This window comes from Lycorma delicatula, chromosome 9, assembly GCF_047948215.1.
Source record: "Lycorma delicatula isolate Av1 chromosome 9, ASM4794821v1, whole genome shotgun sequence".
In the NCBI taxonomy this organism is placed as follows: domain Eukaryota; kingdom Metazoa; phylum Arthropoda; class Insecta; order Hemiptera; family Fulgoridae; genus Lycorma; species Lycorma delicatula.
Genome location: NC_134463.1, coordinates 16,482,834 through 16,506,408, shown reverse-complemented (window position 1 = coordinate 16,506,408; position 23,575 = coordinate 16,482,834). Strand labels below are relative to the sequence as shown.

Sequence of the window (23,575 nt, the reverse complement as noted above, 5' to 3'; positions counted from 1 at the left end):
GGTGTATTACCGCTCATTGACTATCCCTCGTTCTTAGGTCTACCTTTAAGTCTTCTGCTTTCCTTCAGAGGGTTGTTTTCAGGGCAGCAGCATTTTCTGCTCCCCTCACTCTTATGCAGAGCTCTCCTCCTCTTCCTTGTTTTAGAGTTAGCACCTCCCCTATCTCTTCATCTGCCAGTTTATCCATTACTTTCCTTACTAGGTTGATGTAAGATTGACCACTGGCATGAACTACAACCGTTCCACTTTCCTTCATTACGTGAACGTTGTTTGTTTGAGACTTGCCTCGTCTCTTAATTGGTGTTGTTTATCCCACAACTTTAACTCCTGTCCTTTCTCGTCCAAACATATATAGCACCATTTTTTCCACCTGTATTCCCATATTGCCTTCCAGCAGTACAAAAACTGGCATCTTCGTTTCCTTCTTTAGATTTTTTAAAGATCCGAGTATTACTTTCATTATCATTTCTTTACTGGCTGTGGAGTCATAGTACTGTGAATATCTTCTGTCCAGATCCTCTGATTCCTCTTTTCCCAGGAGCCTGATTCTATCTTCGGTAATGTCTCCTGGCATGATTCCAGTTGGTTTTCCCCAGAGTTATTTGTACATATATCAACAAACTTGCATATATCCGCTTTGATGTTCATTGTGTCAGCAACTCGCTCCACTTTTTTCATCACGTCCATTGGCCACTCATATCCCACTGCTTTGATTATCTCTTTATCCATGAGTTCTATGGTAAGTATATTCTTCATTTCGTGCTTCCCTGACAAGGTTTGTGTGGCTGCTTCGACAGCTGAGGTTGATGCACCATTATCCTTCATTGTCGGCTTACTTAATACCCCCAACCAGGCAACTCCCTTCAGATCTTAATTATATTAACCAGCGACTACATACTTTCTTTAATTTATTTTTTTGTATCTGTTGTTTCGAGTAATGCTTTTTGTAGTCCATCAATTACTTCAAACATTTCACCAAGGATAGCTAATATTTCTTCTATCGTCATAGTGTTGTGATCTCCATCCTTTTTCCCACTTTCATTTGTGTCTGGGCTCCATATTGTTGCATTGCATCCTCCTTCTTGAGTTATTTCACTAGTGTCTCTTCTAACCATTTGTCTCCTTCTATGTTTCACACAAGTTGTGTAATATAATATCACGATATACCCACCAGATTATATCAACATAAACAAACCAAAAGTAACCTATGCTCGCTAAGCTTGTCTGATTAACATAATTTGGTAATTCCCATTTCTTTATTTTATATTTGGAATTGCACTGCTTGCTGCTCAGAATTCGGTAATTCACAAATTTTAATTTTATATTTTTATACAGCACTACATGTAAAGGGCTCCCGTATAACCATTAAGTACCTATGAGGATACTTATGTACCGAAAACAAGAGTAATAAAATTTTAAAATAAATTATAATCAAACAGAAAATGAATTAAAAACAGAATACAAAGAAGTAACATTAGGCAACTACTACAAAGCAAGAGAAAAGGTTGTTTGAAATGTGGGAATATGTGTTTATTTATTACTTTTTTATTCCAAGTTTTCAAACTAATTCTCTTAAAGTTAGACATAAAAAAACTTTGAATATATAGTAGAACTTATGCTAAATATTGGATTTTTACACTGCAACAACTCAATATTAACTAATGACAACAAAAAATAAGAAATAACTTCAAATAACCTTACATGACATGTAATTTTTTGTTAAAACAATTGTTTTAAAAACTGCCCAGTGATGTTAAATGAAAGAAACTTAATACAGAATTACAAAAACAAAGGTTGAACTGAAAATATCCTTTTTTGTGTAGGTTAAAAAATCAGCACATGATTTTTGTTTTAAAATTTATGTACAGAAAAATTATGCTTTTTTTTTAATAGTATATTAAATTACAACACAATACTGAAATAACCTCATCAGTGATGTAGAAAAAGTATTTAACTTAGTTGTACACATGAGTGGAATTTTATATAAAATATATCAAATATTTATGGAAAATTAATTACAAGTACTGTAAACTTACAAAATATCTACATTTTTTGAACAGGTAATGCAAAAAACTGCACTGTTATCAGTGACAATAATAATATTTTTAAGGAATACAGAAAGTATTGTGAGCAAACGGCAAGGGATCTGTTCAAGTTATGTATGGTATGTATTTACTTAACTTTTATTTTAAAAATTAATCTAAACAGTTATTTTGATAAGAAGCATGTTCATTTAGTAACTCACTTTTAGCAACTTGTGCCTACACTTTTGTTGACCTGCAATTACCTGATTTACAATTACTATCTGAGGTTTTACAGTTTCTGATTTAGTTCCCAAACCAGCTAAGGATTAGAACAAAAACTAAAAAAAGGTAAGTAGACCAGTTAGCTAAGACTGTTGAAAGTGATAACTTGAATAAAGGATGTACAAAAAAGAATACCAGGGTTTTAAATTGTTATAGTATTTCTTGGATGAAGTGTATGTGTTGATTTAAGGCTATAATCAAAGAGAAAAAAGGACAGTTTTAGTTGTATGCATGGCTGTAGATTAATTTCCTATCTTTCCTCTTGACAGTATCACTAGCAAAAGTGGTGATTCCTGAACAGAAAGTCTTCTATGTTTTGCCATTTGCTAAATGCGAATCTGTAATTACAGGTCAATGTGCATTGATAGAATGCTTACTTGTAATCTTTTGAGTGACAATAACATTTGTAACAAAAAATAACTGAATGAGGGTGTAAAGGGAAAAGTATGGAATGACTGAGGGAGTCTGAAGAAAATATGAAATGTATCGGGAGGCTCTCCTGTGAAGCCCTAAAAAATCTCTTAAGAAGGCCAGCTGCAATAGAGCAATGCCAGCAATGACTGTATATTGTTTTATGGAAACTCTTACATATCTTGACCTTATCATTTACAGCTGTTACAGACTTTGAAGTTTATTGTCTATGCTGTGCATGCCGACTTTGTAATCAAAAAGTTGCAGCATGAAGATGACAATTATCTTAATTGTATTGTGTTCAGTGATGAATAAATATCTCATTTTAATGGAAAAGTTAATATAAATAATGTTCATAACGTTTCCCCAACTGCTTGATCAGTCAGCATGGACTCAATGACAGAGCTTGTTTGCAGTACTATAAGGTCACTCAATCTGACCTCATATGATTTTTTCCTTTGAGGTTTTGTAAATGATCTTGTCTAATTTCTTCCAATACTAAATGATCTACCTAATTTGAGACACAGAATTGAAGCAACTGTTGCTTCGATTACTTCATGCTGGTTAGAGTATGTATATATACCATCTGATGAAAAGTGCTCACATTGAACACTTGTAGGGAATAACTGTAAATTACTCTTTTATTTTATTTGTAATCCATTACTTTAAGTCAGAGTTAAGAAATATTAAATCATTTTTAAACCAAGAACTGTTTTTACACCTGTATAGTAAATGAGGTTATTAAATAAATAGACAACCTTCAGAAGAAGAAATCAAAAGCGATTGATTAAAACACATTAAAAGAAAATGAGATAATGCTTTTTAAAATAACAATTCGTGTCATTAAAAAAAGATGTTAATTCATTACTTATACATATCTTTCTAAAGAAAATACAACAGATCAATAACAATTACAGAACATGATCATCAAACAAACACCAATGCTCCTTGAATATATAAACTGGTCTCCTCTGACTGCATAATGTTATGTTCTACTTCAGATCAAACAATCTTGTATTCTGCAGCTTCAAAGATATAATGAACACTTACAATCCTTGCTTAATAAACAAAGAATGAACATTTTCCAACAATCTGACAGAAACAAATAATTAATCCTGCAACAATGATGATGATCTTGATAGTTTATCTTATAAATCTTTAAAAAAAATGTTTATTTTCATTTAAATTCATACTATTTATACATCCTTAAACTAATTTTTTTTGTTCGTAGAAATCTTTATTTTCTTAAATGTAACTTAAGTGTATACTCATGACATAAAAAATACTCAACCCAACAGCTCATCAATTTTTTTGACTTTACAGGTTCATTATTTATGAGAGGTTGTAAATTATTATCCCATAAAGTAATATTTTTCCTGTCATGTATAATCCCTCAATTTATTTAATATTACATTAGTATTTCCCTTATGTTTATATTAATATAAGACTAGTAGATCTTATGTCTAGCTGATTATTCCAGTATTAATGGACATAAGATAACTTCATGAAACTCTATAAATAAGAAACTGGTACACTAACCCATAAAAATACATGAAACAGTTGAATGGACAAAAGGTAAGATAGAGCTGGACCTAATTTGGCTACACAGAAAGCAAAAGACATTCCACAGAGAAAGATCAATATGAATAATGGTTACTAAGATCAACAAGAGTCTAAAGATAATTAATTATTAAAGGCAAAATATAAAATTATTTTTTTAAATGTATTATTTATATATCCTGCATTAATAGTAAATGCCTGACTGAATTTTGACAACTTCAAATACGCGTAGTAGTTGTTTTCTGATGGTGTCTCTGATACTCTAAACATTTTGCCAAATTATATTTTTACACAGTGTAGTACAACTTTGCATATACAATAGGTGGTTGTTACTGAAGTAATCAGTTAAACAAATGAAATATAGTGCAGCTGTTAAATTTGTCACAACCTTGAAGAATGGTTAAAGGTTAAAGAATAATAATTTTGTAACAATAACAATAGTTTATCAACAGTGTATTTTTGTACATCAAATCCTAAACAAAATGATACTTAACTAATAAAATACAAAAATATATATATATTAAAATAAATTTTGAATTAGTTTGAAATATCATTAAATTAAGTTTTCCTTTACAGATAATCAAACTTTATACGTGAAAATGATTCAACTTCATTCAATTTAGCTATCATGCTTGTAACACTCTGAGAATGTGTGTCTATTATAATAGTTCCACTGAAAAAATTATGAAAACATGATGCTACTACTCTACAAACACTTGATCATGTATTTTAACTAGGAAAAATTCTATTCTTGTTGTCTTATGAATGTGAATAAATCACAACAGATAGATTTAATAGTACAATATTTAATTTTAAATTATCTTTCTTTGTGCAGTAATTGCATTTCAGAGAATTTAGTCCCACCATGAATGGCAATCTCTTGACATTCTCTGAAAATTCTCAGTACATAAAACATAGTTTTATCTTCTGTAACTTTGTAACAAATTTCAATTTCAATGAATTCAAAGTATGCAACAGATGAATATGAAACTCTGCAGCTAAGTTATCTTCTCCTTTTAATGCTTTAAACAAATAACTGAACAATATTTGTTAAATTTTCATCAGTTAAGGGTGCTACCACAACTGTAAATAATATGAGCCTCAATCCCTAGTTTGCAGAGATTTGTGTGGTTGGGAAATTAAAAAAAAAATAGTTGTTTTTCAATTTTCCAAATCCTGGAGAGAAACATGGCATTTTTTACAACAAACATAAATTCTGTACCATATTCTCAAGGAAAACTTTCAAGCTTACACAAAAAATTAAATCTTCTAAAAATAGTGAGAGTTAAATTTATAAATTACTGTGTCTTTAATAGATTGGTAAAGGTTTTTATATTTAATACAAATTATTAACACAGTTTTTGTTCAAATCGATTAATTTTTTAATTTTACTCGCTCAGTACATATCTTAAAGTAACTTTTATACGAAGCAATACAGGTTACAAAAAAATCTAAGCAACGTAGAATTCTATTAAGTAGAATCAAATTGTTCAAGACTTTTCAAAATGAGTCTCTCAATTTGCTTTTGTAATCATGTACTTACAATGCCAATTGATTCAACTAACCTTTTGTTAAACATTGTTAACCTTTTTTATAATGCATTCAGAGATTAAATACTTAATATCACACCAGTCAGTGCAATAAATTTTTCCTCACTTTGCTCAGATATGAAAATAAAAATGTTTGATGGATTTATAAATGAAGGCTATGAAAACATTTAAGAGTAGTGTCTAGGATTGTCTGAAATTTTCTGAGCTGCATTTAAAGAGTTCTTTCTATTACTTAAAAATGTTAACAAATCTATGTATCATGCTTTTTCAGAATATAATTTATGTTGAGTATTAAAGAAATGAAAATAGGTTCAACTAACTACATTAAAACTTACAGTATCTTACGTTTGTATTCTTTCTCTAAAGTGATACGAGACACAGGTACACAATTTATTATGTGGCCAAAAACTTATGCCTAATTGATATCAAAAAAATCAACAATGGGTGCCTTTGTTGACAAAGTATGTGTATTTCATTATATAATAGCAAAAACATCTGGGGCTATTCCTTGACTTGACTCAAATTACTGACAGGATCATCAATGGAATTTACTTAAGAAATTAGCATTTTATTGCTTATACTCATATCATATTATCCTAAACTGGTTTCATTATACATTTCTTAAGAGTCTGTTGCTAATTTCAAATTTCATTATAAGTTGTGTGAAGTGTAAAGATGTTTTCTTCAGAGCTCAATTCTCTGGTTTCTGACAACGATTTTATGCTACTGAAACTTAGATAACAGAGATATTTATTTCTTCTCTGAAAAATTATAGTTTGGGTGAAAAGCTAAAGTGGATTCAAGAAACATAACAAAACAATTTTATTCAATAAATAATTAAAATATAAAACGCACTTACCAACAAATGGTATTTGTTGGTCATTTGTTGGTAAGTGCGTTTTATATTTTAATTATTTATTGTATAATCATACCAACGAGCTATGTTTGATAAAAAAATATAATGAGCAAATGTTGAGTATATGATCCTGTGGAGGGCTTTTATGTGATCACCATTTATTTGTTTACAAGTACCTCCCAGTTTGAGTAATGAATACAATATTGAGTAATCATAACAGTTTAGTTTATACATTTCAGTAGTATTTAGTTTGATGATTGTATTCTATGTATAGTGATTTGTTTTTTTTTTATCCTGAAGACTAGGTTGTATCGTTTCATTACATAAATCAGTAAAATGAAATTTAAAGGCTACTAATATCCTATGGCAATTCATGAATTGATCAGAAACATTTTTCTTTCAACAGTTATCACTATATGTCACCGTAGCAAATTAGGTGTAAGAGAATAAAGATTCTAAAAACTAATTTAAAATATATGAATAGAAAAAATAATAATATAATTTTATAAATTACTTAACTCTACTCATGACTTCCTTCATATGTACATATGATATTTCAAAGTGGGCCTTTTTTTAATAAAATGTAAAGGGAAATTTCTGCTAAAAAACATTCTCAGGGAATGTATGTTATAAATATTTTCTAAAATGATTTCTTTAAACAAAAAAAATTGCCACTTATGCAATTCATGTGAATTTAATCCTTTTCTAATTTTATAAATCAAACCATTTTAAATTTCTCTAATGATTTTTGTTTTTGTCATACAAGTTAACTGTTATTATTGCAGAAATATTTCTTTCTAATTCCCTCTTGTCTAATTATTTCTGAAATATTTTATTAAATTCTTTTTTCTATTTCATATGAACTTTTATTATTAAAATTCTTTTAATATTTTTATCTACCTTTGGTTTTACTTTGTGTTTCCAGTGACATTTGTTTTATATACAGTCTGATTATGGATTTTAACTATATTTCAGAAAAAACAATGTTTTTGTTCAACAGATCAATGGAGATAATAATTACACAATAAGTTAGTTAAGTAACTTGTTGAAATGAATGAGAAAGAAAAGGTAACAAGTTATACAAGCGTAAAATGTAAATTAAAATGAAAAAATTAAAGGTTGTATAAAGAGATCATGAATTTTGTGCGTACCATACAAATGTGTTAATAAATAACAGGAAACCCTCTTTCTAAGAAAAAATACCTTACATCCTATTGCCTCAGACTATTCAGAAAAAGATGCGATCTTTATTTTTAGTTGCTTGAAAGATTACTTTAAAGGTAAGTTTGTTTAGTAATTTACACTATTTTTTTGAATATAATATTTTAAATATTCTTCTTTTATAGGAAAGATAAAACAATTTACAGAAAACAAGTAGAAAATGTAAAAGAAGAAATTAAATGTACTAGCTTTACATTTCCACCAAAAAAATGTTATAGAATCAAAAAAGTAATAAAGAATAAACCAAAAGTAAGTATGATAACGAAAATTGCAGTTGACAAAGTTATTCAAATTATTTTAATAATTTATTTATTTTTTAATGTGTATGTTACAACTTGTTCAATTAGTGAATAGTAAGCAACCCTTCCATGGCCCAATGAGATGAGAATGATATGTATGACATTTAAATGAGTTTTAGTCTTCTATAGATTCAGCCGACCTTTCTTGAGATGTGTGATTAATTGAACTCCAACCACCAAAATATACCGATATCCACTGTCTAGTATTGAAATCCTATAAAAGCAACTAACTTTTCAAGATCTGAACCTTCGACTTCAAAAATCAGCTGTTAAACAACTGATTTGCAACGAGTTAACCACTAGACTAGCCCAATGGGCTATTTTAATAAGTTGGATAAAATAATTTTTATTATAGTTTGCAATCAAACCTGAATTAACAATAACATCAGCAAGCTCAATTGCAACCTACAAGAGCTTGGCCAAATAATTCAAAGCAATTTTTCTCCTAATTTCAAGAGAGATATCCCAGACATACAGCTGCTTTTTGGTAATTATTAAATCAAGTATAATTAAAAATAATTTATTATTTTATGTAAGCATTTGCCTTCCCAATTGGAAATATTTACTTTTCAGTCCTTACAAACATCATTAGATATATATATATATATATATATATATATATATATATATATATATATATGTTTAAGTATTTATTAATTGAACATTCAAATAATTATAATCAGCTCAGTGGGGAATTATATTGGTTGTAGAAAATGATGTGAGCTTGTACATTTCAAGCACATTTTTTTCATTGAACATGTGGTAGAAAATGCCTAGTCAAATCAATGATAATGAACATTTTTAAAAAAGATTGTAAATTTTGTATTACATATAAATTGTATAATTTATCAATGATTATCATTGAAATAATAACATTAATTGGACGTAATAATAATAATACAGTAATAAAATTTCTGCTACTGTAGAAAACATGTCACTTTAAAAGCAATAAACTTGAAACTGCTCAACGAATTTTCCAAACAGTTTGTTTATCCAGTAAAAAAGATTTTATCTGGGATGAATTCAGGCTACACCATAATACTATAAGTCCTGAGTCTATTCTTTCTTTCGTAGCGGTATCCCAGGTAGATATCATAACAACCAGATTAGTTGTTCATCAGATTTATAGCAGCAACCCAGCGATTCTGAAAACCAGGGATGCAGTAGCTTGGAGAGCTGGTAAATATTTGTGGGATTGTTTAGACTGTCCTCTAATCTGACTGCTTTGAAAAACTAAAACTGATTAGTAATTATGAATCTTATATTATAAGCCTCCTATTTCTCTTATAATCTAAATCATGAGATCATTAAAAGATGCAGAGGCAATAAAAAATGAAACCAAAGGCTTAGTGAATCACTACTACAATATATATATATATATATATTTTTAGAGATGAGGAATAAATTTAACAAAAAAAGTTTTGTTAAATTTAAACTTTTGTTAAAAGTTTTGACCTGCTTTTTAGGTCTGGGGTCTATAATTTTAAAATAATTGTACATATTTTTAAATAGCTCTATATAATGAAGTATAAACTTTTAAAGGTTTTTTGAAATATATTTAAATCCAAAGGAAGAGAAAAGAAATACAGATAGAAAAGAACAAAAAACATAATTTCAGTTTTGAGAGGGAATTGATTTATTGAAAAATTAAAAAAAAAATTATATATGCATTATAAGTAACAAATTTTCTCGTATAAAGTTACCTTTAAAATGATTCTGAAAAAAATCAAAATTTGTTTTTTCACGATATCCGTCCCACTGTATTGTAAAAAAAATTAATATGATCAATGCCCTCATATATAGAAATATTTGAGCCAAATTTGAAGATTATCCAGTCAATCCTGAGAGATATACGGATAAAGTACTGTGACACATACATAAGCATAAACATATGTTTTATTGGTTTAGATAACCAATAACAAGTTGGACACCAAAACGTAAAGCTTTGCAAAAAAAACCTGATACCCCATTTCATGATCATCATACTTTCTCTTTTCACTGAGAAAGTAAAATACATATCTAAAGATAGATTACCTACTCAAATATTTACAAACAGGAAAAACTAACCGATAATAATAGAATAGTAATAAAACTAGAAATGTCACGAGAAGGACAAGGCAGGATAATAGTTCGGAATTCAAGGACTAGGTCAAAGAAAGGGGAATCATGCTTTTATAATTTTATGCTAGGTGTAAACTAAATAAAAATGATAAAATATACAAATGGATAAGATTCAAGGGTATGGAAAGAATTAAGTTACGTGACTGTTAAACAAAGATTCTGAAACCACAATAAACGTACCCAGGAGTTGAATTGATTCTGATTAGATTTAGTACTAATGAATTGCAAGTTAAGGTTAAGAACTGAATTGCAGGTTAAAATAAAGAAAAAAGATAACAAAGAAATAGAATACATTCAGACTAAAAGAAAATAATTTGAAATTTAAATTTCAATAAATCACTGTTGCAGGGCCACAAATTAGAAAAAAATATATACATTTAAAAATGAATGGATAGATTTTTAAAAAAGTAGAGAATAATTAAAGCAGGAGAGGAGACTGTGTAGAAAGGCAACACAGTTTGCATAAAACAGATTATGAACAACAGAATTATATTAAAATTGATAGATGAATATGCAAAGTATAAGAATTCTGAAGATTATAATCTAAAAAGAGGAAATTGTAATGGAAAAAAATATGCAACCCCCATGGCTCAATGAGATGAGGATGAGATGTATGACGTGCAAATGAGATGTAGTCTTTGTACAGACTCAGGCCAACCATTCCTGAGACGTGTGGTTAATTGAACCTCAACTACCAAAGTACATCGGTACCCACTGTCTAGTTTTTTTTCTGTTTAGCCTCTGGGAATCCCCGTCAGGTATTACTTCACAGGATGATATGTATGAGTGTAAATGAAGTGTAGTCTTGTACAGTCTCAGGTCGACCATTTCTGAGATGTGTAGTTAATTGAACCCCAACGAACACCGGTATCTACGATCTAGTATTTAAATTCATATAAAAGTATCTGCCTTTACTAGGATTTGAACGTTGGAACTCTCGACTTCAAAATCAGCTGATTTGCGAAGATGCATTCACCACTAAACCAACTTTGGTGGGTTCACTGTCTAGTATTTAAATCTGTATAAAAACAACTAACTTTTACTAGGATTTGAACCTCAGAATCTTCAACTTTGAAAATCAGCTCTTAAACAACTATAAATTTTGAGATTTTTAAAAAAATTATAGTTTGATAAGAGGTGTTTGCAAAAATGAAGGACTAGGAATAGATAAAACACTGAGAATTATTGTCTTGTTTAGAAGCAGAACTGAATAGACTATACATATTGGAATTAAGAGTTTAGGAAACAGGAAAAATATCATCGATTTTTTAGTATAATTATTACTATATAAAAAAAAGGGCAAGAGTAGATGTCTCTAAAAAATTATCACACTATAAATTTAATATTATCTCATGCTTCAAAACAGTGACTAGGATGGTTACCAAAGAGAATGTATGGTGGATGGGAAACTAATTGAAAAATCAGTTTTTTTTCATAAAGAACATAGGTTCAAGGAAGACCATTCTGTCGTCATACTAATCCCATTCTCCACTGTACAGTCAGTGGATTTGAAACCACTATATAGATTAGTATCTTATAATACAAATCTAAAGTAACAAAACTACAGGCTACCTAAAAATAACATTTTTCTTTGTGCAATTATTATCATTTTTCAAAACTAATACCATTTTAATAATCTTTTGGAATTACTCTATCTTTATGTTCCAACTAAAAACACTTGATCTACTTTTAAAATAAATAGCAAGGTCCCATTACCTTATATTTTAGTAAGAAAAGAGAGCCCATTTTTCTCAACATGCACATGGAATGAACACTAGTTTAGCTTTCCAGATGGAAACAAAGCTTATATAATAGTCCCACTGACAAAACTTCCACTCACTAAGCCTCTAATAATAAAGAAAAATATCTGTGCTACTAGCGACAAGATGCTGGTACGATACCAGGGTGATAAACAACAATTTTGATAGCAACTATCCAAGGAAGAAGGGGAAAAAATAGAGGGTAGAAAAATGTGATAATAAACCAACAAAGCGATTAGTTATGTGATCAGCACATTAACCTCAATCTAACACTAGTGTTGTTTAGGCATTCTTCAAGTTATTTTTGGGCGTTTTTACCTAAACCCAAAATTAAATATTCTGTTTGAAATTTGCTCATTCATATTGCAGTTCTTAAAAGAAGTAACTCCACATTTTTTGTATAAAATTTAAAGACTTTTAGTTCAGTTTTAAAAGTAAACAAAATGCACTTAAAGGTTTCTTTAAATATTTTTTTATTTATGCAATCCTTTACATAATTTGCAAGCTTCACTACTTAAAAACCTCACATTTAATGAGATTTTTTGAAATAGTTCAAAATAATCTTTTTTGATGTAAATAATAGCTTTGTTTATGTATAAGAGTAACTCACCTTCCTCAGGTTCAGATTCATGTTGCTGTAGAGTAAGTTTTTCTTTCTAAAAAATTCAATTTTCCATTCAGAACTGCCTTTGTAATTCTTGTCTTAATCTCTTTACTTTTCCAGTCTTCAGTTAGTACTGTACCGAGACATCTGTATCTTTTTACTTGTTCAATTTTTCTTTCTGCTGTTACAACATCCATATCTTCCCTCTCATTCACTTTTATAACTTTTGTTTTTCTCACATTTATTTTCATCCCAATGCTTTTATCATTCCTTGTAATGTCTGAGTGTCTTTACTTACAATTAGCAGATCATCAGCAAATCTGACACAATTTATATTTCATTCACCTATGCTTACTCATTTTTGCCATCCAATATTTTTCCTTCAACATTTCCTCAATATAAAGGGGTGAAGTGTTGGTGATAAACAGCAACTTTTCCTTTTCTGAATGCAAACTGTTCTTTCCCAGTATTCTCCTCCATTTTTGTAATCAACTTTCTATTCATAACTATCAGCATTATTTTTGCAGCATGTGATATTTAGCTGTTAATTATGTTTTCTTCACATTTTACATTTTTTGGTTCCAATGTTTTTAGGTATCGGTATCATTGTTATTTAAAACAAATCTTCTGGCCATACTTCAGTATCAATTTTACTCAATATGGATATTAATATTTAATTTTACATTGTTTTTACAGAATTTTTAGTTATAATTAAATTGACTAGTTGCTTTGTCATTTTTTTATGACTTTACTAGTCATTTATCACTAGTCTACTAGTTATTTTGATATTTTATCATTTCATTGTCTTTTATTAATTATTTTTCAATGGTTTAAACTATAAACAAGGATAAGTCTATAAATAAGAGAAAACCATTTATTTACAGCAAAGGTAGAAATACTATTAAATGCTATGATAAAGAAAAAAACAGGTCAATTACTTCAATTGCAAGTTGTTCACATTTTTCTATAAATGAAATTTAACTTAACTTAAGCTACAGACTAGTTGGTACTGATCACAAAACTGTGGTGATTAGGTCCAGATGCAATGTTAATTTGGTCATGCAGTGTATATAAAAAATATGTATGTTATATAAAATTTTATAAATTAAGGTTGACCGAAGAATTAGAGCAGATCTTTTTAATAAAGTTACCTTTAGGCTTTACCAAGAACCAAAAGGCTCTGCACAACTTCCCAGGCCTTAATAAATACTTAACATAAACATATATTTCAACACATCAACTAATGTATGATATGCAAAAATACTGTAAAATATTTATAATATAAAATATATGTATGTATGAATGTTTCAGGTAATAAAACACAGAGAACGAGTAGAAGTATGTTGCAAAGGCTGGTCACCATCACCCCAGAGTAATAACAATAGCTTAGTGTGTTTACCAATCTGTATAAAACCATGTAAAAATGGAAAATGCATAGCACCAGAGACTTGTTTATGTACTGATGGATATAGAAAACTTATACGTGAACCAAACATTTGTGAACCTATGTGTAAAAATTGTTTGAATGGTGTGTGTATTTCTCCAACCATATGTTTTTGTAAAAAAGGATACAAGGAAAATAAAAAATATGAATGTGAACCAGTTTGTAGTAAAGCATGTATAAATGGAAATTGTATTGCACCTAATAAGTGTAAATGTTTGGAAGGGTACAATATGACTCACATTAACACACCAAACATTTGCAATCCAATCTGTAAGAAGCCTTGTATTAATGCAACATGCACACAACCAAACACATGTACCTGTTTACATGGATATGAAAAGAAATCAGGTGAATCACAATGTTCTCCAGTTTGCACAAAACCTTGTAAAAATGGGACATGCACAGCACCAGAAAAGTGTGTATGTAATGAAGGATATAAACAAGTAATAAATGAACCAAATATATGTGAACCTATTTGTAAAAGTGGATGTGTAAATGGTATTTGTGTTGCACCAGATAAATGCATTTGTAAAAAAGGATACAAGGAAAATTACAAGAAAGAATGTGCACCAGTATGCAACAATGAATGTTTAAATGGAAAGTGTGTTGAACCTGACAAGTGCGATTGCTTACCTGGCTACAAAGTGACTGATCCCAATGAACCACACATTTGCCATCCAGTATGCAGAATTCCCTGTCTAAATTCAATATGCTCAAAACCAGACATATGTACCTGTTTAAAAGGATACACAATGCAAAACAAAAGTGATTCAGTGTGTATACCAACTTGTACAAATAAATGTCAAAATGGAAAATGTATTGCACCTGATAAATGTGAATGTTTTTCTGGATATAGTACAACTGATTCTGACCAACAACATATTTGCCAACCGATTTGTAAACAGCCATGTATTAATTCAAAATGTACAGAACCAAATAAATGCACTTGTTTAGAAGGGTATTCTAAAAACAACACTGGTGACTCCAACTGTTTGCCGATATGTACAGATAAATGTAAAAATGGTAAATGTATTGCACCTGATAAATGTGAATGTTTTCCTGGATATAAAGCAACTGATCTTGACCAACAACATATTTGCCAACCAGTCTGTAAAGAACCATGTATTAATTCGGTATGTACAGAACCAAATAGATGCACTTGTCTTGAAGGATATGAAAAGGATGCTGAACATAATGATACAATATGTTCACCAATATGTGTAAAAGAATGTATAAATGGTACATGCATTAAACCCAATGTGTGTGAATGCTTTTCTGGGTATAATGCAACTGATACTGACCAACGACATATTTGCCAACCAGTTTGTAAACAGCCATGTATTAATTCGGTATGTACAGAACCAAATAAATGCACTTGTTTAGAAGGGTATTCTAAAGACAACACTGGTGACTACATCTGTTTGCCAATATGTACAAATAAATGTCAAAATGGAAAATGTATTGCGCCTGATGTATGTGAATGTTTTCCTGGGTATAGTGCTACAAATTCCGACCAACAACATATTTGCCAACCAGTCTGTAAAGAACCATGTATTAATTCGGTATGTACAGAACCAAATAGATGCACTTGTCTTGAAGGATATGAAAAGGATGCTGAACATAATGATACAATATGTTCACCAATATGTGTAAAAGGATGTATAAATGGTACATGCATTAAACCCAATGTGTGTGAATGCTTTTCTGGGTATAATGCAACTGATCCTGACCAACGACATATTTGCCAACCAGTTTGTAAACAGCCATGTATTAATTCGGTATGTACAGAACCAAATAAATGCACTTGTTTAGAAGGGTACTCTAAAAACAACACTGGTGACTCCATCTGTTTGCCAATATGTACAGATAAATGTCAAAATGGAAAATGTATTGCACCTGATATATGTGAATGTTTTCCTGGGTATAGTGCTACAAATTCCGACCAACAACATATTTGCCAACCAATTTGTAAACAGCCATGCATTAATTCAAAATGTATAGAACCAAATAAATGCACTTGTTTAGAAGGGTATTCTAAAAACAACACTGGTGACTCCAACTGTTTGCCGATATGTACAGATAAATGTAAAAATGGTAAATGTATTGCACCTGATAAATGTGAATGTTTTCCTGGATATAAAGCAACTGATCTTGACCAACAACATATTTGCCAACCAGTCTGTAAAGAACCATGTATTAATTCGGTATGTACAGAACCAAATAGATGCACTTGTCTTGAAGGATATGAAAAGAATGCTGAACATAATGATACAATATGTTCACCAATATGTGTAAAAGGATGTATAAATGGTACATGCATTAAACCCAATGTGTGCGAATGCTTTTCTGGGTATAATGCAACTGATCCTGACCAACGACATATTTGCCAACCAGTTTGTAAACAGCCATGCATTAATTCAAAATGTATAGAACCAAATAAATGTTCTTGTTTAGAAGGATATAAAAAGGATGGTGAACATAATGATACAATATGTTCACCAATATGTACAAAAGGTTGTATAAATGGTATATGCATTAAACCCAATCTGTGTGAATGTTTTCCTGGGTATAGTGCTACTGATCCTGACCAACGACATATTTGCCAACCAGTCTGTAAAGAACCATGTATTAATTCGGTATGTACAGAACCAAATAGATGCACTTGTCTTGAAGGATATGTAAAGGATGGTGAACATAATGATACAATATGTTCACCAATATGTACAAAAGGATGTATAAATGGTATATGCATTAAACCCAATCTGTGTGAATGTTTTCCTGGGTATAGTGCTACTGATCCTGACCAACAACATATTTGCCAACCAGTCTGTAAAGAACCATGTATTAATTCGGTATGTACAGAACCAAACGAATGCACTTGTCTTGAAGGATATGAAAAGGATTCTGAACATAATGATACAATATGTTCACCAATATGTGCAAAAAGATGTGTTAATGGTATATGCATTAAACCCAATGTGTGTGAATGTTTTTCTGGCTATAATGCTACTGATCAAACTGAATTAAATCTGTGCCAACCGGTGTGCACAAAACGCTGTATTAATTCAATCTGTACAGCACCTGATGTATGCACTTGTTTTGAAGGTTATGCTGTGAAACATGAAGACAACTCAATGTGTAAACCAATCTGTACAAATGAATGTAAAAATGGTGAATGCATAGAACCTGAGGTATGTTTGTGTAATGATGGATATAAAAAAAATATTAATGAATCTAATTTATGTGAACCTATTTGCAAAAATGGTTGTTTGTATGGAATTTGCTCTGGACCTGAAACATGTACATGTAATAAAGGTTATGAAAAAGATAATAATGACAACTCAATATGTATACCCATTTGTAATAATGTATGCATAAATGGGAAATGCACTGAACCTGACACATGTGAATGTTTACCAGGGTATAAACCAAATGACTTAAAACATGTATGCCAACCAGTTTGTAATACAACTTGTATAAATTCAATATGCACAGAACCAGATGTATGTTCTTGTTTGGAAGGTTATATAAAGAACAACGAAAGCAATTCAATTTGTATTCCATTCTGTTCAAGTAAATGTGAAAATGGTGAATGTATAAGTCCAGAAACATGTATATGTCATGAAGGCTATATAAAAAATCCAAATAATAGTACACAATGTTTACCATACTGTAAAAATGACTGTATTAATGGAGTATGTATAGAACCAGATAAATGTAAATGCAATGAAGGATATGAATTACATGATAATTATTTATGCATGCCTAAATGTGATAAGCAATGTATAAATTCAATCTGCACTGAACCAAATATATGCACATGTTTTGATGGTTACACACTTAACAATAGAACACAATCAGAATTTTTAAATATGGATGTATGTGAACCGGTATGTTCAAAAGCATGTATTAATGGTAGATGTATATCACCAAATAATTGTAAATGTTTTGAAGGATATGATACACATAATGATAAGTGGAATCTCTGTATACCTGTTTGTACCTATGGATGTATAAATGGTACATGTTCAGAACCTGAAATATGTAACTGTGATGATGGGTATAAATTAAATAATGTTAACGGTTTAAATGAATGTGTTCAAATGATTAATGAATATTCTACTGAAGATTATTTGTATAAAGATGAAGAAAAAATCACATGTTTAGATAATTGTGTTAATGGTAAATGTATAAATAATACATGTAAATGCACTAAAGGATATAAAAAAAGCATATTTGAAAAAAATATATGTATACCTATATGTGAAGAATGCATAAATAGTGTGTGTACAGCTCCACTTACATGTACCTGTTTATGGGGTTATGAAAAATATGTAGGAGAAAATGAAAATAATAACACATGCTTTATTAATGAACTTAACCTTCCTGTACTACGAGAAAATTTAAGAATTAAATCAGAAAATTATATTAATGAGTGTATTAATATAGATGAAAAACTCAGTTTTAATAATAATAGTATTGTTTCTACATTTCAAAAATTATTAATTCAATCCATGTTACAACTGGACTGTAAAATATATTTACAGTGTGAATACAACAAAGGATTTCAACTATTTTGTCAATTAAATTGTGAACTTGAAAATTTAACAACAGATACACAAGGAAAATCATATGGAATTGATGAAAATTATAGTATCATTAATACCAACAACAATTTTGAAAATGAATATGACACAAACTATTATTATAGAGAAGAAGAAAATGAAAACAACGGTTATTTCAATTTAGTTAATGAAACAAATTTAACGAGAAAAAGTGAAATATTACTCACTATTTCAGTAGAATGGCTACAATTTATTAAAAAACACAAAGTAATGATGAATGAAGAGAAATCATTAAATCAGTTTTGTTTGTGTTCTTCAAAAAATCATAGGTAAATATGAAACCAATATAACTAACTTAAGCTGGATTAGGAAACATAATTTTTAATAATTAATTTTTTTCTCATCAATCAGTTGAACAATTTAATTGCATCTTGCCGAGCTATGACAGAAAGCAATTCAAGTATTTTTAGATATTTTGAGCATGAATTGACTGTTACAGACCTGAAAAGAAAACTTTAAGTTGTCATTACTTTTTAAAAATGTTGTTCCATAGTTAAGCTATTTGGAATAGCTATAACTAAATATTTGTGTTAGCTCAACCAAGTCATTTCAGTATGATAAAATACTTTTTTATTCCATTTTAACCATTAACAACTTCTCAACATACTTATTACAGACAGATTACATACTAATCTCTTTACTGGCTAAGCTGTGTTTACGATTGTTTTAAAAACTGGAGTGCAATTTTTAAAACAGGCAGCAACTTACAGCATCAGAAATAGTTTATGTATAATTTTCAACACTCATAATTTATATAATTTTATTTGTGAATAATTTACTGATGTGTAAGGTAATGTATACAGGACTTTTGCAGGAAGGTTGGGGTCGCAAAACTCACTGTAATGAACTGGTCTCTCTATTGTCTTCTTTTTTAAATGTAAAAATTAAATAGTAAAACAAGAAAGCGGTGCTTGAATGTTACAAGAGAGTGCTGAATTCATTGATGTGCGTATTACTGGTCAAACTTAAACAAAAGGAAGTTTTTGGTGACCTGAGTAAGATTGTAAATTGTATCCTTTACATCATGAGAGTCCCAGGACCCCTGGAAACTGAAGGTTGTTAAGAATGGATATAAAATTGTCAAAGCCAAAGCCATGTTTAATTAGCTAGCTCTTGTAGAAATCACAGATTAAACGATGTTGTGTATTCCCCAGAATGCTAACAGCATTTGTTAATGCATTTTAATGATTAATAAAAATACATAATAATAGTAGTGATGATTGTGGTGGATGATGACAATAATAATAGTAGACGTAAACAAATAAACTCATTATTAAACTAAAGAACAGCAGTACACAGATTTAACTGCAATGAAACAAATATTACATTGAACAGAAGGTAGCCACAATTTAACAACAGATAGTAAAATTACATCTAAATATTAAACACAAATGGAACTTTTGCACTTTGATTCACAGAAACAGGACATTAGAAAGAAACAGGATATAGAAACAACACAAAAAGCCATTATGACAAAATAACTAACTGAAATCAAATTTACCTAAAAACTAAATTTTACAAACCCTCTAATAGGACTCTGATTGACTGATGTATAAATTGAAAGAATATTTTCACATATATAGAATACTGGTTATTAGCAGGTGTACCTCATTGTGGGAAATTTTAGCTTATTTTTAAATGACTGTTTGGCTGGTTTATGTAAAATTACTTAACAGTAATTATGAAGCTGTTAAGATCCTGATTTAGATATATCTTTTTTCTGAGGAATTATCAGTAGGATATTTACCACTGTCCAGGGAGTAACTCAAAGCACTATTTTAATGAGATTGTTATATTATATTTCACACATTTGCATCTTACTATTTGCCTCATATCCTTTTTCCTTATACTTAATCACTTCCTCTCAACTGATGTTTTCTACAAAAACTGGCAACAGTTCATTCAGATTAAATTAATTTTCAAATGAAAACTAACTTCATTAAATTTACTAAAAGAGTTTAGATCTGAATGATACTAAAATAAAATATTAATTAAAATCAATTGCAATCATAAATAGATTCTTTAAAATAAATTCAAAACATTTTTTTGTGTGGTATATGTAAAGTTTTTTTTATAGGTATCTGTGCCCTGAGGAAAAGATTTTATTAATTATTTGTCCATGTAGGGAATATTTCATCGGTAAGTATAATTTCATTTTATTACAACGATCTTAATAATTAAAATTATTATATATTAATAATAATAATATAATAACTATTATAATGTAATCATAATAATAGTTATAAGTATGCTGTGTAATACACAGCATATTTATAATTTGAGGTGAGGAAATGAACAAAAACACAGTGCTAATGAGAAATTCTTTCACTATCAGCAATAAAATCAACAAAACTACATTGTCATTAAAATTTCAAGTCACTACTATGACAGATGCCAGAGTGATTTAAAATATTAGTAGTATATAATCATAATAATTCAGCCAAAAATTAATCTCACTATTATATAGTGATATAATTGTTTTCAACTGTTCCTGATAACTGTGAAAACTGCTGAATCAATCAATCATTACAAAATTTTAACTGTAGCTTTCTTATGACCTCCAAAATGTTTACCATAGTTCAAATCTCACTGCTATAAAAATTATTAAAAAAAAAAAAATCTGATGTGGACACCACATGACTTCCTTGTACGCCTATTAAATTAATATACATATTTTTTTGTTGCACTCATTTAAACTTATTTCATTTGAAAGTGAGATATGATCCTTCAATTCTTTAATAAAGTGGAACAATTGCTAAAATATTAGTTTTTTTATTAACATCAAATATTTATACAATTATTAATTCAGCAATCTTACAAGAAATATTAGGGTAGAATAAGTCCCTTTATTATTCGTATTACTAGATCAGTATTATTTGTATCTTTGTGAGTTACTGATTAACAAAAGTTTCAAATTTCTGGTGTGCTGTATAAATAAAAGTTAATAATAATTAAACTATTCCATTTAGTGAACTTTTGTATACTGGTTAGAAATGTTAATTTCGATCTTATGGTGTAATATATTCAGTTTTTATTATGGATTATTTGGTGAATAATCAAAAATAAAAAAAGAAACAATCATACAGGAAAAAGAAAGATAACATGAAGAAATACATCTCAAAAAAACAAGAAGATGAATATGAAGGGGAAGGAAATGTGAAGAACAAGGGAAGAATAAAAAAGTTAAGAGAAGAAGATAAATATAAAGAAGAAGAAAGTGTTACAACCAAGGAAAGAATAAAAATATTAAGAGAGGATGATGAATATAGAGAGAACATTTGATAACTATAGAACATGGACACAAATTAATATCAGAAGAATTATATCAAACCAAAGAGCGATTAAATGATTGGCAACAAAAAACAAACGAAATGATGACCAACTTCGACTTAAAGAGAATATTGTCTGACAATATCACAGGAATAATGAACTAAAAGACAAGAATTTTTTGCAATTTATTAAAGATCGGATACACATCACTCAGTGTGTACATTTTTCTTGTGAGGGTCTATTCAGTTACTCTGTAGTTAACTTCAATGTAGATAAAATTAAACAGAAATTCCAACATAATTAAATAAAATTAAATTATAAAATCCAAAAATAATACAATTCTAAATTATAATTTTCAATTAATATTAAATATCAGATATTTCACCAAATCCATTACATATACACATTTTTAAAAGTCTATAAAATTTTATTTCACTCTATAACTTGCGATTTTTTTTCATATTTTTTTTTAATGTTTCAATATATTTACATTAAATAATAATTTAAAAAATAAATTAAAAAAAGTTAAAAAAAGGATATAAAGGACGATCTTTCATATATTAAATGTGAAATGAAATGAATATTTCATTAATTAAAATTTTATTTGGCTATAACTCTGAACCAATGAAAATAAGTACCTCTTACAATAGATATATTGTTGAAAAGCCCTCAATTATTGCTTATTACTGCAGTTACAAAAAATTCCAAAATCCAAATTTTTTGGGATTTTGTTTTTTTATGGACACTTTTAATTCAGTCGATTGTAATCAAAAGGGAAGGTGTACAACTTGATGTTACTTCCTACAGCTAATCTTTTAGAGTTATGTGAACATCATGCCAATACTAGTCAAAATGGATATTTCCGGTGAAATCTGAAAACCAAAATTTTTCACGATTACAATACTTCCTTTACTTTGTACAAGTAAAAATGTATAAACAGAAAATCTAGAACTTCTTTTATTAAATTTAATGTTGCTGTCTATGTCAACATAAACTTCTTCGAACGATTTTTATGTGTTTTACTAATTTAATGTCATTGTCTTATCTGGCAGTGCCCTTTGAGAACCCATCATCAAATGAGTAAAGCAGCACTCAATCAACTTACTTTCATCAGGATAACCCATATACATAATTGGCATAGATTCCACTTTCAATTTGGTATTAATATTTTCATAATGTCTAGATTAGTGAGGTCACAGATAAAAGCGGGCTCAAAATCAAGTTCAACCTTCGAGAAATTAAAAACTGCTGATGGAACTGTAGAAAATGATAATGATTACATAACTATCAACCAAAAGATAGGTAAGACTGTTAGTGTAGTCAGTGATTTGATTTTTGAATTTTATCCTGATATTCTGATTTAGTGAATAAATCGTACCTTTGGTTGTGCAAAAGAGCAATAATTTTGCCAAGTAATACAAGGGCAGAAGAAATAAAAATAATTTTCAAGAATAATGTTAATTTGACAGTAATTTTTATGAGTATCTATCTATTGAAACACCAATGATGTGGTCCATAAACTGCAATTTTCTTAAATCACGTAATCCA

General features: G+C 29.2%; 1 protein-coding gene across 2 annotated transcripts in view; it reads left to right on the top strand.

Annotated features, from left to right (window-relative positions):
• Nucleotides 1–23,575, top strand: part of LOC142329700 (uncharacterized) — a 119,310-nt gene that overhangs the window by 4,677 nt on the left and 91,058 nt on the right. For both annotated transcript variants that reach the window (XR_012757568.1, XM_075374405.1), the window contains exons 2-5: nucleotides 2,061–2,164; nucleotides 8,030–8,153; nucleotides 14,000–19,026; nucleotides 20,835–20,896. Coding sequence is in view for 1 of the 2 variants with exons in the window: in XM_075374405.1 (XP_075230520.1) it covers nucleotides 2,061–2,164; nucleotides 8,030–8,153; nucleotides 14,000–19,026; nucleotides 20,835–20,896 (5,317 nt within the window). In the remaining variant the exon portion in view is untranslated. The remainder of the gene's footprint in view (nucleotides 1–2,060; nucleotides 2,165–8,029; nucleotides 8,154–13,999; nucleotides 19,027–20,834; nucleotides 20,897–23,575) is intronic.